The sequence below is a fragment of the Fukomys damarensis genome, unplaced genomic scaffold (assembly GCF_012274545.1).
Source record: "Fukomys damarensis isolate Sample0158 unplaced genomic scaffold, DMR_v1.0_HiC HiC_scaffold_25, whole genome shotgun sequence".
Taxonomy (NCBI): domain Eukaryota; kingdom Metazoa; phylum Chordata; class Mammalia; order Rodentia; family Bathyergidae; genus Fukomys; species Fukomys damarensis.
The window spans coordinates 31569609-31586747 of NW_022900937.1; the positions used below are offsets into that span (position 1 = coordinate 31569609).

Below are 17139 nucleotides of genomic sequence, written 5' to 3' on the forward strand. Positions count from 1 at the left end.
GCCTGCTATCGCTGGTCTGGGTCGCCTCGCTGGGCCTTGCGCTGCCCGTGGGTGTCATCGTGGGGCAGAAGCACGAGCTGGAGACGCCGGGCGGGGAGCCGGAGCCCGCGTCGCGCGTGTGCACCATATTGGTGAGCCGCGCAGCGCTGCGAGTGTGTATCCAGGTAGGAGGGTGGGGTGCGGTGCGGCCTGTCCCCTTCTCCCCGGGGAGCAGACGTCGGGGTGGAGCGATGCTGTTGCGCTGAAAAAGTTCGCTCCCGTGAGGTGGAGATCTCCACACCTCCCCCGTGGGCTCTTGTGCCCGTGTGCAGAGAGCTGTCCAAGCCCCAGGCACAATGCCGTCATCTCGTGGGCCACGCCCCCACGCCCTCCACGCAGTTGCCCATATGCTCAAACAGCAAGGATTTTGAGTGTTTAGAACGGTACCGTCTTATTTAAAAGTCCAAATATGCCCGTTGTAGCGGTGCACACCTGTAATTCCGGCACCCTGAGAGGCCGAGACCGGAGCATCTCAAATTTGAGCTCAGCCTGGGCAACTTGGAGGCTTAGCAAGACCCTGTCTCATAAGTAAATAGATAAATAAATACCTGGGGATGAGGGCCACGAGAGGGGATGTGCTGCCTGCCTGCTAACTGGGTACTTCACAGGAATATGGAAGTTCTTGACATTTTAACTGTTGGTGAACTCCCTGACCAAAGAAAGAGTCAAAATGGCTAATGTGGGTTTTGCTTAATTTTGGGCATTTGTCTTTGAGACTCTCAGCAGATTGAGATCCAGCACATAGCATTCCAGCCCTGAGTCCCAGAACCACATGTTGGAGCAAGACACTGTCTCAGCCTTCCTGGTATGAGACCAAAGCATGTGGATTCATAGAACCACCAGCAACAGAACTAGTAATCTTAAGCCCCATGAAAAGCGGGAGAGAAATAGTTTAACAGGATTTTGTGCACACGGGAGGCCTGGTCACTCACTATGAATGAGGAATTTCAGAAGAAACTCAGATGCCAACTACAGCCTTGGCAGGAACAGGACAGACAGGAGTTAAACAGGAAGGCCATGCTCTGCTTGCCTTGCAAGGTGCTCACTCTGGCCCCTAGGGATTCTGCTCACCCCTGGCTAAGCAGGAAGCCTCATTTTGTTTTTATATTTTCAGACAAGGTCTCCCAAAGTAGCCAGGTTGCCAGGCTGGGCCCAAACTGAAGGGATATAACCATGGCAACAAACTGGGCAACCTGTGCTCAAAATGCTTGGAAGCTAAGTTCCACATTGGCACGGACTAGGGAAGTGGCTTCCAGGCTGTGCCTGTTTGGGAGTCAGATTTTCAAAAGTGCCCAGGAAGGTCTTCATTGTGACAGTGGTGTGCACAGCTCCCTGAACACGGCCACACTCATCACCCAGGGAAGTGAGAAGGTGGATGCAGTGTGTATTAATGTAACAGAATAATGAGCAGGGCTCAGTGGTGCATGTCTGGAATCCAGTACTCAGAAGACTGGGGCAGGAGGATCTCTGCTATTTTGAGGTCAGTCTGAACTACATGGTGAGTTTAAGGCCAGCCTGAACTACATAAGTGAGACTCTGTCTCAAAAAAAAGAGGTAACAAACCAGATTCAAAGATGTGATTATCTTGGTCAATCTTTCTTTTTAATGTCATACTAGTAAGTTGATTCATTACTTTTGTTGTTGTTGTTGTTGTTTGTTTTTCGGTACCATGGGTTGAACTCAGGTCCTTATGCTTGCGAGGCAGGCAGCGGAACTACTGAGCTAAATCCCTGGCCGCATTCCTTTTTTGGTATGTGCGGTACTGCTATTGAATCCAGGGCCTTCTCACTGAGCTGCATTCCCAGCCCTTTCTATTTTTTATTTGTGGCAGAGTCTTGCTAAGTCACTAAGTTGCCCAGCCTTAGCCTTCCAGAATCCTGGATCACAGGTTGCTACCATACCTGGCCTATCCGATTTTTATAGATCAGCTTGCAAAGGGAAGTAAGTAAGAAAGCCTTAGAAGTAGAAAAAAAACAACAAAAAATAATTTTTTCATTTGTTAAACTAAATATTTAAGGGCCAGGGATTTAGCTCAGTGGTTCTACTACCTACCTCGAAAGCTCAAGGTCCTGAGTTTGATAAATTAAATAAAAGTAAATTAAAAATTTAAAACAGGGTATAATGCAGCAAACTTGTATTTCCTAATTTTTTAAAAAAGTCAAATACAGTACTAAGTCAAGGCCCATGTTTTTGTTACTTTCTCGTTGCTGGGACAAAATTCCCAACATCCACAAGTTAAAGGAGGGAAGATTTCTTTGAGCTCATGGTTTGTAGAGATTTCAGTCCATGGTTGGCTGGCCCCAGGGCGGGGTGGCAAGGCAGAGGGGCTTCACAGAGGAAAAACAGTCCATGGCAGGGTAGTCAGAAAGCAGCAAAGTAGCAAGCCTCCCTTTCCCTTTTATCCCCCACTCAGACCACAAGCCACTTGGCTGGTGCCACCAACACCCTGAGTGGGTCTTCTCATTATCCACACACAGGACAATGTTAAACCAATCAGTGCACTAATTTAGTTATCACACACCCTTAGTCCCAACATCACACAGCCTAGATCCAGCTACCTGCAAAAAGCCCTACTTAGGAGTGAGTACCTGAGGGACCTGTACACATAAGCCTTAACCCTCCATCATGTACAGCAGCCATCGCCACCCCTGGCCCACACCTGCCTACTTCTTTGGCCAAGACGCAGGTGCACACACACTTGGTTCTCACTCTCTTCACCTCCATGGTCCTAAAGATCTCTCTGTCTTGATCTCCCACCTCTGAGTGGTACCCACACTCCTCTACCCATAGAAAATAGCCATTACCTCCTGTTACTTTCCTACCTTTGCTGCCCCGTGCACCCGTACACCCTCCTTCTCATAGAGTGATGTCGCTGCATTTGCTTACAAGTAGGTTGTGATTAGGTTATTTGACTATGTAAATGTTCTTCCTGGATGAGCTGGTTGTAAATTTTTATTGTATTTCCTTTTTGGTGTTGTTCATGTTTTTGTTTATGAGACATGGTTTTGCTATGTAGCCCAGACTGGCCACAGACTTGCAGCAATCTTCCTGCCTCAGCTTCCTGAGTGCTGGGATAACATATGTGCACCACCATACCTGGCTTTCATTGTATTTCTTTCCAGTGCAACTTTTGTTTTCTTTGAAGCTAATAATGCATAGTCTTGGGCTGGGGATTTAGCTCAGTGGTTGCACCACCTGCCTTGCAAGCACAAGGTACCAGGTTTATTTCCCCAGTACCAAAATAAATAAATAAAATAATGCATAGTCTTTTTTGTCATTTTCTTCATTTTCTTAATGGTATAATATGCTTCATTTAATCTTTGCACTAGCAGAGTCTTAAGAGTAGTATTTAGCTACGTAGGTTGAGTAACCAAATAAATGATGCAAAAATGTTTTCTAATCTGAAAATCACTGTGAACAAATACAATAGTGTTTAGTGCTACTGATTTGTTATTTGTTATTTTTATGAGTTCATGTTTGCAGTACATAATGATCACATTCCTTGTGGGGAGTTGGTTCATGCACATAACACATCATAATTCTTTCTTTATCCCCTTGTCCTCCTCTCTTCTGTCTTTTGTGATTTGGGACCCTCCTGCTCCAGCCTTCCAAGCAGCTAGGATCATGCCACCTTGTCCAGCTTCAGCTCTTCCTCTTTACTGATGTCTAAACTGATTTTGATGGGACATGTATTCTTGTACCCCCTGACACATAAAGTTCCATAAATGTAAAAATTTTGAAAATGTGTATTTTGAAAATGTGATCATCACTTTGGCATACCATAGCTGGGTATAAAATTCTGAGATGGAAATCATTTCCCCACAGATTGGAAGGCACTGCTCATTATTTTCTAGCTACCATCCTTGATTTAGGAAGTCAGTATCATTCTGGTTGCCATCCTTTCTATGTGACCTGCTTGATCGCTTCAGAAATTTTCAGGTTCTTTATCCAGGGGATCCTATTCGGGATCTTTATCCAGCCTCTCTCCATCTGGAAGCTCAGCTCCTTCAATTTGGGGAAAACTTTCTTGAATGTGGGTGTTTTTCTCCCCATATCAGTTCTTCCACTTCTTTTCCATATTTTTCCCTATCTGAAACTCCTATGATTTAGCCATATTGAACATCCTAAATGAACCCCAAATCTTATCTTTTTTATTTTCATTGCTCTCCCCCTCCTTTCTCAGGATTCCCTGCCTAATCTTCTAGCCTTACTGTCCCCCACTTCTGCCAATGCAGATTCTGGGCCTGGGCACAGCCTGATGGCTGGAGCCATGGCCCTTGGTCCTGCCACCATGACCTTGACATTACCTCCACAGGTGAACGTGCTGGTGTCCTTCGTGCTGCCCCTGGCACTCACCGCTTTCCTGAACGGGGTCACAGTGAACCACCTAGTGGCCCTCTACTCCCAGGTGCCATCAGCCTCTGCCCCGGTCAGCTCCATCCCTGGCCGCCTGGAGCTGCTGAGCGAGGAGGGTCTCCTGGGCTTCATCGCATGGAGAAAGACCTTCTCCTTGGGTGCCCAAGCCAGTCTGGTGAGACACAAGCATGCCAGCCAGATCCGCAGCCTGCAGCACAGCATCCAGGTTCTCAGTTAAGTCCTCCGTCACATTCCTCCAGGGAGAGGGTCCGGGTGCTGGGGCTGCCTCTGTCCATCCTTAGCAAGCTCCTGGCCCTCTCTAGGCCTGCCTCGCCCTGTCCCAGGGATCTGGGCAGCCACCAACAGGCTTCCTGCAGAGACTCAGTGGGGGAATGACATCTTAGTCACTTTCTTTGTCGATTGGACACCATACCCAAGCAAAGCAAAAACAGAGGGGTTTATTTGGGATCCGCTTTCAGTTCATGATCAGCGGCTCCAAGGCAGGGTGGCATGGCACAGAAGCCTGGCAGAGGAGAATTGCTCAGGGCACGGCAGACAGGACGCGGAGACAGAAGGGAGGAGCTGGAAGAGAGATAAACCCTCCAGGCCACGCCCCCAGGCCGGCCCTTCCAAGGGCCCATCTCCTAACCGGAAGTCAGCTACCATATAAGCTCCATAATCCAATCCCTTACTGAAAGCCCTATCTATGAGCACGTGAGGCTCCTAAAGGACATCTAGATCTAAAACCCTAACAGGTAAAGAAAGGGAAGAGTGGGAATTCAGTTTGCTGAGCCCCAGTCTGCTTCAGGGAGCAGCACACAGAGACAAGCAGAGACCAGGCTATTCCCCAGAAAGTCAGGCAGTGTGGATGAGAGAGAAGACTCCCTGAAGGAGCTGTGGACTCCAGACTGGCTGGGTCTCCAAAGCCAGGTCCCCTTAACTCTCCCTATTCCTAGCTACAGTGCTGTCTATTTGCTTGATTGTTTCTGTAAGGATCTGGGACTATTCGGCCTTGTAAGAAAAATCTCAAAAGGCACAGGAAAATAGGTTTCGAAGGCCCACCACACCCAGGCACCAAGGTCTGGGAGAATGGAGCAAGAGGCAGGTCTGGGCCCTCGGCAGTGTAGTGATCTTGTGCGTGGACAGAGATGCAAGATGAGGGGATGGTGGTCAGAGTCTGGGGGAGCGGACAGGCGCTCTGCAGTGGTAGCAGCGGGATGGGTGAGAAGGAGGGATTGAGGCTGAGGAGGAACCGCGTGATAGGGAGGTGGAGAAGGGCGTGGAAGACACCACCTTGTGGCTGAGGGCCATCCGTCCTCAGAAAAAAGAACAGAGCAGGAGAGGCAGGAAAGATATCTGAGCTCTGCCACGTATGGGGTCAGACAACCAGGTGGGAGTGTGCGACCGGAGGTGGCGTTAAACCCTACTGTCAGGTCATGGCTGATGCAATCCGTCACGCAGAGGTCAGGGCAGTGCAAAGTTGGAGAACAGATGCAGATAAAACACACCTGGTCAGCCGGGCACGGTGGTGCACGCCTGCCATCCCAGCACTCGGGAAGTTGAGGCGGGAAGGTCAGCACCCATTGAAGGCCAGACTGGGTTCCATAGCGAGTTCCAGGCCAGCATGAACTACCCAGCAAGCCCTGTCTCGAAAAAACTAAACGAACACAGAAACAATGCGTGGGTCACCTGCAGGTTCCCTCCCCACCCCGTGACTCCAGGAACAAGTCACGGAGAAACGTCTGTCCCCTCGAGGACTCCCGGAGGTGGCATCACTGAACCGTGTTCGTTTTCTGTCTGCCCCGCTCTGTCTCCCGCCCCACCTGCCCTGCAGGAGCCATCGTGGCCGTGTACGTCATCTGCTGGCTGCCGCACCACGCCCGCAGGCTCATGTTCTGCTACGTGGCTGATGACGCGTGGACAGAGTGAGTGTGGGCTGGGTCTCCACATCCCCGCCCGGCCCGCGCACAGCGTCCCAGCTGGGGTGGGGTCGGGGCAGCCTCCAGCTCCCTCTCAGACCCCGGGGGCCCCGTGGATGACCCCGGGGGCCCCGTGGATGGCAGCGGGGGCCGTGGGCTGCCTGAGTGCAGGATGGGGAGAACAGGAAGTCCACTGTACACCCGCCTCCCGGAGCACACCGTGCCACTGCTCACAAATGGAAACCAAACCCCACATCACAGAGCCCCCCGGAGCCCCCACGGGCACAGCTGCACGGACAGCGGCCTTCAGGAGCTGCCAGCACCTGCTGCACACGCGTGTGCTTCCTGGGGAAGCCGCGTCTCTCTGTGCAGAGCTGGTGGGGACAGGGACGGTCGTAGATCCACGCGGTGAAGGCACAGGAGTCGTGCGGCAGGCAGTGGGGCGCGGGACAGGGGACAGCCCTGCAGCCAGGCCCTGGCTTTCTCTTCCAGCTCGCTCTGCGACTTCTACCGCTACTTCCACGTGGTGACCAACGTGCTCTTCTACGTCGGCTGCGCAGTCACCCCGCTCCTGTACAACGCCATGTCCTCCTCCTTCCGGAAGCTCTTCCTGGGCGCCCTCCTTGCCCTGTGTCGGGACCGCCGCCCGAGGGAGGCCGCAGAGAGCGCCCCCAACAGACGCAGCTTCAGGCTCTGGGGGTTCCCCCGGAACCCCGACCCGGATGAGATGCAAGAGTAAATGAGCGCACACAGTGACTGACCTTCCGGCCACCCCCTGCCACTACTAACCAGACCGAGTCACTCACCACCCCATCAGCACCCCACCCCACCCTGCTCCGGGGAGCCCAGCACTGTGCCCCACATGTAATCAATACTCAATAAATTTTAGCTGGGGCTCATCTGGCTTTTTTTTTTTTTTTTTTTTTTTTTTTAATTTTTTTTTTTGTACCAGGGATCGAACTCGGGTCCTTGCACTTGCGAGGCAGGCGGCAGAACCACTGAAGTAAATCCCCGGCCCTCTTCTGTCCTTATTGCCACTTTTCTGGGATCCCAGACACCTGCCACATACATCTGCAGTGTCATGTCCCTGGGGTTTGTGCTCAGATGTCCTACAAGCTTCTTTAGATACTCGTGTTGATTCGGTTCTTTTCTGTTTTGTTTTGAGACAGAGGCTTGCTACATAGTCCAGGCCGACTTGAACTCGCTATGTAGCCCGGGTTGGCCTCAAACTGGCAGCCACCCTCTTGCCTCAGCCTCCTGAGTGCTGGGGTGACCAGCATGCAACACCACGCCTGGCTTGGATTTACAAATTAGGATGCTCTGCCTGTGTTACAACAGCCATGACAGATGTGGGATACAGAAGCCAAGAGAAGCAGGGTTCTGCTTTTGCTATTTGATGACTCAGGTCAGGAACCCAGGCTTGGGTCTTGGAAGCACGTGTTCCTCCTCAGCCACAGGAGGCTGGAGGGAAAGACGGTAAGGAAGGGCCATGGCCCCGGGACACAGAGGATCACAGAAGTGTCACACTCAAGCCGTTCCCAGAAAAGAAAACTGGAGAAGCAACTGTATTGTGATGTTTCCCACAAATCATGCGGACAGAAACGCTGGGTTTGCTAAGGAGCCGTGACCCAGAGAGGGGGTGACCCCGTCTTCATCCCTCCACACGAGCACAGCCAGGCTCGGTACTCGGGTTTGGAGAAAGAGGGAGCTGGAAACGTGCTGTCTCTGCCTTGCTCGTGAGCCAGGCACGGTGGCCCACGCCTGGCATCCCAGCCTCAGGAGGCCAAGGCAGAAGGCTGGACTTTCAGGCCGGCCAGGGCTACATAGTTTTGGTGGTGGTGGTATCAGGGATCGAACTCAGGACCTTGTTCTTGCCAGGCAGATGCAGCACCATTGAGCACCTCCTGGGCTGCACAGTGAGTTTAAGGCCAGCCTGAACTACACAGCCAGACCGTCTTGGTAAATTAATTAATTAACTAATTAATTAATTTAAAAGGGCTGGCAATGAAGCTCAATGGAAGCACCCTAAACTCAATCCCGAGTGCTTAAAAAAATAAGAAGAGCCCAGAACCTGGAGTCTGGAGTCCTCTGCCACTTACCTGCTGTGTGACCTAAGCCAGTTCTTTCACGTGCTGAGACTGACTTTGACACCTGTGAAATGAGCATCAGAACAACTGTTCCTTGGGTTTTCAGAATTGAATGACATCACTTGGTGTAGTAGTGCATGCCTGTAATCCCAGCACTTGGGAGGCTGAGGCAGGAAAATTGCCATGAGTTCAAAGCCAGCCTGGGCAATATAGTGAGACCCTGCCTCAAAAAACAAACAAAAGGGATGTAGGGATTGCTGTAAATGTAAAATGTGAAGGATCTGTGTGTGTGTGTGTGTGTGTGGTACTGGAGATCGAACCCAGGGCCTTCACACTGAGTTACGTGTCCAGTCAGGTTTATGTTTTATTTTGAGATAAGGTCTTGGTAAATTGCTACGTTGCCTGGGCTGGGGTGGAACCTGCAATCCTCCTGCCTCGGCTTCCCACAGTGCTGGGATTACAGGTTTGTGCCACCATGCGTGGCTCAATATGACCTCATTTTAACCTATTTGACTACATAGTAGGACTCCGTTTCCAAATAAGGTCACATTCTGAGGTGCTGGGGTGTTATGGTTTGTCTAGCCATCTGGCCTTGCAAGTGCTGGGATTACAGGTGTGCAACACCATGCCCAGCCACCAACATGCTTGCTGGGGCTACAACTCCACCCCTAACCCACCCAAATTTATTGTTGCTGGGGTGGGGTGGGCTTGTACAGGGCAGAACTCAGCACTGAGTAGCCAGAGGCCCAAAAAATGCATCCTCAGTGCTTGCTAGAGCTTCAGAAAGAAAGGGAAACTGGGACAGCATATTCAGCGAATAACAAATACAGTCTTAGAATTCTTCTCAAAACATGAAGGGCTTTACAAATCCCCACTGACCTTTCCAACTGTTTTTTTCGCTAAAATGCTAATCCTTTCTGAGCCAGGAAGTCTGCCGGAGCAAGTAGACTAAGAAAGGTTTACAAGCGGTTCATAGTCCCCTCCGCAGCAGAAGCCACCTAGAATCTGAAGCCAGATCAAGGAGGAGTGGCTCAATGCAAATTTCTTTTTCTTTTCCATTTTTTGTTTTTGTTTTTGAATTTTTTGTGGTACCAGGGATTGAACCCAGGACCTTTGCATTGAGCTCCACTCCCGGCCCTGTTTTACCTTTTTATTTTGAGACAGGGTCTTGCTAAGTTGCTAAATTGCCCGAACTGGACTCAAACTTGGGATCCTCCTGTTGCAGCCTCCCCGGATGCTGGGATTACATTACAGGTGGGCACCACCGCGCCCGGCTTCACATTTAAGATGATTCCCAGGCCAGGGATTTGGCTCAGTGGTTCTGCTGCCTGCCTTGCAAGCACAAGGGCCCGAGTTCGATCTCCGGTACCAAAAAATAAATAAATAAAATAAAATGATTCGCAACTTTTAGGCTGGGATATCCCTGGCGCTGGATGGCATCCAGTGTAGTACATGTGCTGTATACATAACCACCTCCAGCACCACCTCCCGCAGACAACCAACAACTGGGTTTCCTCTGTGGGAAAGAACTAGCTTGGGATTTTTTACTCTCTGCAGAGCCCTAAGGGCAAGAGTACATGGCATGCGGCAGAAACCACAGTGCGCAGGACGGGAAGCAGCTGTGACGTCAGCGGAAGTATCCTCCCCAACACCCCCCCCACCCCGTGACAAGCCATTAACCCCTCTAAACTCGGGTTTCTGCTGTCAGATGGTCACGCTGATCGTCCCACTTGAATGTCATTGATAAAATGAAATGGTGGCTATTTAGCCATCAGACAAATGTCTGGCGCACAGTAGTATCTCAAAAATAGTTTGTTCATAGGACTGGAGATTTAGCCCACTAGTACCTGCACCTGCCTCATAAGCACAGGTCCTGAGTTCAATCTCCGGTAACAAAAAAAAAAATGGTTTGTTCACTTTGTAGCAAGCGCAGTCCCTTGGAGCTGGGTGGTGGTTCTGCACTTGCTGAAAGTATTCAGGGATACTTTTTCTTTTGGAACCATCTCTGACACCCAGGTACAGCACAAGGGCAGCTCTGAGCCCGGGAGGCAAGGAACAGAGAAAACAAGCTAGCAGAAAAGGTTCTATGAAACCCTGCCTACTCACCCTGCCACACAGACCCCTAACCTAAACACACACTTACGGTCCCAGCCACCCGGGATCCCTTGTGATCAGATGCAGTTGAGTTATGCTCTTTGGTTTTATCATTACTCTTGGGCTTGAGAACTTTCTGGTGGGTTAGACTTGAACCCGAGACCTCCAGGACTCTGAGGAATAGACTTGGGGTAAGGGAGGGTCTCGCATACTGAGTATTGTGGAAAGGATTACTGAGGCCCTGAGGGGTCCCCCTCAGTGAAAAAATAGAATGTCAAACACCTGGTGTGTTTGGGCAGTCAGAAATGTGCGGTTGAGGCTACCTGTTCAAAATGCTGTCTGGTCTGTAATCCCAGGAATTTGGGAGGCTGAGGAAGGAGGATCAAAAGTTGGGACTCAGCCTGGATAATTTAGTGACTTATTGAGACCCTGTATTTTATATATCTCTCACACACACACACACACACACACACACACACACACACACACACACACATATATGGATAAGGATGTAGCTCAGTTCAAAGGCTCTGATTCTGATCCAGCACCACCACCACCCCAAGACATCTGGCCAAGAATTTCAGCCATTCTCTCCCGCTGGAATATCTTTAAAGACATCATAAGGAAGAGCTCAAGACATCAGGAAAGGAAGTCAAAAATTGAGCACTTCATCGCTTCTCGGCCTTTTGGCTAAGATCAAGTGTAAAAATTGAGCATTTCCACTAACCATAGACCTGCTAAATTTTCAGTGAACAGTTAACAAATGCTCTGTGGATCAAAACACCAAACCTTTCAGCTGGGGAGCTACTTAGTTTCCTGTTTTACAGGGTTCTTTGGTGCTGGTGATTTCTAAATTTTCTGTCCTGAACAAAGAATTTGTCAAGACAAGTGTAAAAGATAGCAGGGATTTAAATTTATCGAAGATATGAAAAGAACAGAAACATTCTGCAGAGCAAGTGTGGCCCAATTAATAGCAGGAAAAGAAGAACAGACTTCAGGGTGAGTGGATCATTGACTGAGAAGGAGAGCACTGTGGCCAACAGCTCATAGGCAAGAAGTCTTTAATATCACCCGTTCCTCAGGGTGACATCAGAACTAGGCTGTCCTATTAAAAAAAAAAAAAAAAAAAAAAAAAAAAACTGCATGAATTCTCGCGAGATTACTTGAAGCTAGCGCTCATTGGTGTGGGGGTTTTTGGGAAACGTTCTGCTCATGTGATTGACAGGTCACGCCCACTTCCCCAGCCCTTTGCCTCTGTAGTCTCCGCCTCACTCTCTCTGGAAGTGTGGATGGAGGTTTTTCTGCGTGGCACATGTACTCCCATTTCATCCCTCCCTGACAGGTCCCTTAGAAAGAATCTGGGAAGAGCACATTGATTGAAAGCACAGATTGGTATCATATCTGGAGATGGGTTCAAGAGTGCCCCCAAAGGAGAAGAAAGTGGAGTTGGAGCACGTGAAAGGCCCTGGTCTCCTTCACTGGGGTTAGGAAAAGAGATTCTGGAGCAGAAACAAATTCAAGGGTAAGGAAGATTCCCCTGGAGGCAGGCCGACAGCCCTGAGCAGTGCCACAGTCAAGATTCGGCCCCAGGCCGGGACTACAAACCACCAGCACACATCTGTGAGTGGCCGAGGACCCAGGTCAGCCACGGAGGTGAGCCTGTGAAACTTCCGCTGTGACAGGACGGGCCGACTGACACGCCGCCATCTTGCTGAGCAATTTATCCACATCACAGAAGGGATCGATGTCTACACAAAGTCATAGTTTATGATAGGAAAAAGCAACCTGAAAGGGAATTTTCTCTAGAAAGCACCATCCTCACCCTTGATGGGAGAACTTCTGGGTTGTGTTCAAGTAAGACGCGTCATGGATGCCAGACCCCAAGCTCAGACTGGCTTCCTGGCAAGACAAAACCAAGAAGATTTTTCACTCCACCTCCTCTACTCAGATGCTATCTGAAGTCCACTGTGGCTTTTATCATCATTAACTAATGTAGTCTGGAACATAATTTTGCCTGACAAAATATTTAAGGCAATTGCCTTGTTTTCGAAATGCTATGGGTGAAAGCCTAATGTTGTGATAATCTTATGGGTTCCCTGAACCCACTGGATCTAAAATCTGAGGAATATCATAAAAGTCTCGATGCACTAGCACACATTAGAGGACCTGCAAGGATTCATGCCACTGAGAGAGAGTCTAGGCTGCAGTGCTGAGAATACCAGCTCTACCGGCTTCTGTAACATTCCTGGCTGAGAATGAGACAAACGAAGTTGGGAAAGATGGATTGGGACTTTACCTTTAAAAATACATACCATTTCTTTGGGTTTTACGCCAATTTTGCATTACTTTTTGATACATTAATGTCTTAAACTTTGATGAAGGACTCTGGCTGTGCCCCAGAAATGTATAAGAGGATAGGGTTAATGTTCAAATATGGGAGCATCTCTGGTTGGTATATCAACTACTGGAACATCTCCCAGAGCCAAGGGGCATAAGTTTAGAAAACGCCAGTCACCGAGATGATTAGTCAGGACAGATTAGTGTGTGCCAGTAAACAAATGAACAGTGAAATCACACTGGCTTAATATAGTTTTTAAAACATTGTCTCCAATTCTTGTCACAGAGCATCATAAAGCGGGGGGGGGTGGCTCTTTTCAGGGCCCTGGCTCCTGTCTCAAGTGCCTCCCTTCTGAAAACACAGTCACTGGCTGGAGTCAACAGAGTGATTTTTGGGAGCATTCTCAGAAAGCAAACAGTGATTTTGGGAAGAATGGTCTTAAAAAAAAAGAACAGGCAAGGCTCCAAGAGCTAGTCGTCCACACTGGGGGTCAGCCACACTGACCACAGGATGAAGGAGAAGCCAGTGAGTTAGAGATTAAAAACTGAGACAATTAACCAGGAACATTTATTCTCAACTCCAGCTGTTTCCTCCCAAGTGAGGGGAATGCCATTAGCGTAACAATTCTAGGTTCTCTGTGCCTCCACATTTACGCTCCCCCATGGGCAAAGTAATGAGTTGCTTTACAGTGTTCAGAGGAGAACTTGGCCTATTCATTGTCTCTCGCTACTCCTGCCATCCCATCTGTCATGCTGCAAATTTCCTAGGTGCAAGACTCCTGTGACCAGGTAGGTGAGCTGAATTCTGCCTTCAGCATTAGAAAACTGAATATGGCCATAGAGATCTAGTTTTCCCTGTCGTATACTATTTGTTTCCTTTACAGAATTTTTATAACTGTCTTCACAGAGGTCTTACAAATTTTGTGGTAGGATTTTTGTTTTTTTGATACCAGGGATCAAACTCAGGACCTTGCGCTTGTGAGGCAGGCCCAGTGCTGATGAACTAAATCCCCTGCCCTGTGGTAGGTTTAGTATTACTTATTTTATTTTTGAGACAGGGTCTCACTATGTAGAGTCGGACCTGGAACTCACTATGTAGCCCCAGCTGGTCTCAAACTCACAATGATCCTCCTGCCTCAGCCTCCCGAGTGCTGGGATTACAGGAGTGCACCACCACGCCCAGCTGTATTAGTTATTTTATGAATTATGTTGATCTAGTGATTAGGAATTTTCTCTTCATGACATTTTCCAGTTGGTTACTGTTGACATAGGAATTCCTTCACACTTGGTTTGGATCTAAAATGTCCCCTACAAGGCTCAGGTTCAGAGGTGAGGATTTCGGAAGGTGATAGGTGAGTTAATTTATTAGCCGATTCATAATTTGATGACATTCTTGGTCTTACAAAATTCCTACTTTTGCACTGGGGCAGGACAAAAATATCGTGAATCCTAATTAGTAGATAAGTGGCAGCCAACGGGTATTCGTTCTGGGATGGCGTCATTGAGGAGGCGTCCTTCGAGCACTTGCCTGGGGACTGGTACAGGTCCAGGTAGTCTAGGAGCTATTTCCAGGGTGACACCACCAAGTGAGGGGAGCAGTCAAGGGTTAGCAGTGATTACCCGCATCCTTTCTGCTGCTATCTCCCCACCTCCTTAACCCTACTTTCCAGCTGTCCAGTCTTCCTTTGGCTACCTCACTTACTGTTAGGGATTATTCCTGGATGTCCCTGCAAAGCCTCACGATCCAAGGTGGGGCTTTTAGAAGGTGATTGGTCGATGGGGACATGGCGCTGACTGCCATTAGGAGGCGGGGCCTGGCGGAAGGGGCAGTCCTGGGGGCGTGGCCTGGGAGGGTTTATCTCCTCCCCAGTTCCTCCCCCTCTCTCTGCTTCCTGTTCCCCATGCCTTGAGCAACTTTTCTCTGCCAGACCCTTCCACCATGCTGTCCAGTCTTGGAGCCAGCCGGCTATGGACTAAAATCCTGAGCCAAAATAAACTTCTCCTTTAAGTTGTAGGTGTCAGTGTCAGGGATCATATCTTGAAGAAAGTGACTAAGACACCTGCCTATGGAGGTTTTTAATTTCCAAAACCTGTAATTATCATTATCTCACTTCCTTCTGATGTCAATTAGATTTATATCATAGGATTCTTTTTTTTTTCTGGTACCAGGGGTTGAACTCGGGTCCTTGCACTTGCGAGGCAGGCGGCAGAACCACTGAGCTAAATCCCCGGCCCCCGTATCATAGGATTCTGTTGCTTTCTTTCTTCACAAAAATTACCTCCTTCTTCTGACTAATATTCCCATAGTTCTTGAGTTTTCCTTGTGATTTTATTTCTGATGAAGGGCGTTCCTGTTCACTTAGTTTGTCCACCATCAATGGGCCAGGACATGCAGTAGAGAGATCCGTGCCCACGGGTCATCTTCACAAAGGTCTGGCTTCCTGTGTCCTCCTCCTGCTGGCCACCTGTGCCGGTTTCGGCCTCGGCCACAGCCAGGTGGTGCTGCTCCTGCTCCTCTCCCTGACAAATGCCTCCGGCCCCAGCCACCTCTCCTGCCTCTCTGCAGCCGGGCCACATCCTGGGTGGTGGTGGGGGGCTCTTTGCTTCCTGTGAGTGGTGGCCCCTCCATATTTGTCTCTCCCCTGCCCCATCCTTTCCTCCACTTTTTCAGGAATGTCTCGGAATAATTTTTGTATTAACATATGTTTGTAATAAATAATAACTGCAGTCATCTTTGGGCACTACATCATATCACATCACATCTTAGTCATTTCTACTCCTTTTCCTTCCCAGATCCCCTACCAATCTCTACAGACCCTGCTTCCCCATCTCCTACCATTTCCATTTTATTTTTCCCTTTAAATTATTTACACTTTGGGTCTGTCATATTAGAGAAACTATGCAATATTTCATCTTCTGTGTATGATTTATTTCACTTAGCATTGTGATTTCAATGTGCATCTATTTCCTACAAATGACTCAGACATATCCTTCTTTATGGCAGAGTAGTACTCCATGAGAGATAAATACATTTTCTTTATCCATTCATCTGTTAATGGACATATGAGCTACTTCCAAGATTTAGCTAATATGAATTGTGTTGCACATATGGTTGTGTGTGGATCACTGAAATATGATAGCATCTGCTGTTGCTGCTTCTTCTTTTCTTCTCCTTCTCCTTCTCCTTCTTCTTTTTGGTTTTTTTGTACCGCAGATTGAGCTCAGGACCTTGTGCTTTCGAGGCAGGTGGCAGAACCAGTGAGCTAAAGCCCTGGCCCAACCTTCATTTTTATAAAGCTTTCAAATCTTGCTTTCTGTTATGCTAGGGAGACTTTAAGGAAGTGGCCCCCAGCTCAGTGGCCATAATATTTCCTCTCAAAATGATGTGATTAACGTCCACCACCAAAGAGAAATATGTGAATTGCAGTTTTATTTATAAAACTGGAACACACAAGAGTATTGGTTTGGGTGTTTTTTCCAAGTTAAAATTAACCAATAAAATGCAAAGAATTCTATTTACAAAAGACACATTTAACTAAAGAAGGTCAGTTTTTATTCCAAAAGAGGAACAACATACACAAAGAGGTCACTTTATAAACACTGATCTAACTTTTACACTTGTCAACTTTTTTCCTTGGGGGAGGGAAAGACTGACGTTCATTCTTTGGCCTCATTTTTCAGAAGTTTCTTCCTGGATCACTGTCCACTAGAGTGCTTATAAACGTCCGAGGTGGGCACGGAAGGATCCGTTTGGCTGATGCAGTCTTAAACATCTCTACACTTTTCCTTCCGCGGTGGGCCACTTTCCGGGCAATGTGGTGGCCGGCAGAGATCCGAGCAGGGGAGCCCAGAAACCAGAGGTTTGGGTTGTGTTTCTGCATTCTGTCCAGCTGTGCCCCCTCCCCAATTTATCCTTGAAATGGGCAGTAACGGCGCCTGACCGGTAGGTGGCGCTCTGACGGGCGGGTTTAAGCAGCAGGTTGCTGGCTGGGGAAGCGAATTCCGGGCGCTGCAAGTCCGCCTCCGCGGGGACTCGCTCCCCAGGAGCTTCGCGTGCACAGACAGGCTGCGGAAGGGACTGAACACTGAGCGTCTATAAATCACAGTCATCCTCTGGTCCTCCACGCTTCCTGCCGCTCTGGGTGCTTTTATTTTCTTCTCTCTCGTAAGAGATCTGGCTCTTTTTCTTTCCTTTGTAAGTCCAATTCCAGGTCAACCTCTACCCCGCTACTTTCCTCCTTACCGTCCTAAAGGAAGCTTTCAGTGTGGCCCTTCCCGGGTGCAGGTCTGGGTGGCGCCGGCCGGGG

General features: G+C 48.9%; 1 protein-coding gene across 1 annotated transcript; it reads left to right on the plus strand.

Annotated features, from left to right (window-relative positions):
- Window positions 1-2: 2 nt before the first annotated feature.
- On the plus strand, window positions 3-7203 carry Ntsr2 (neurotensin receptor 2; the record flags this gene model as incomplete). Its single annotated transcript, XM_010629122.2, has 4 exons — window positions 3-164; window positions 4355-4628; window positions 6230-6320; window positions 6807-7203. Coding segments are annotated over 4 exons (774 nt in total), but the record flags the coding sequence as incomplete, so codon positions are not given.
- Between the last annotated feature and the right edge of the window lie 9936 nt (window positions 7204-17139).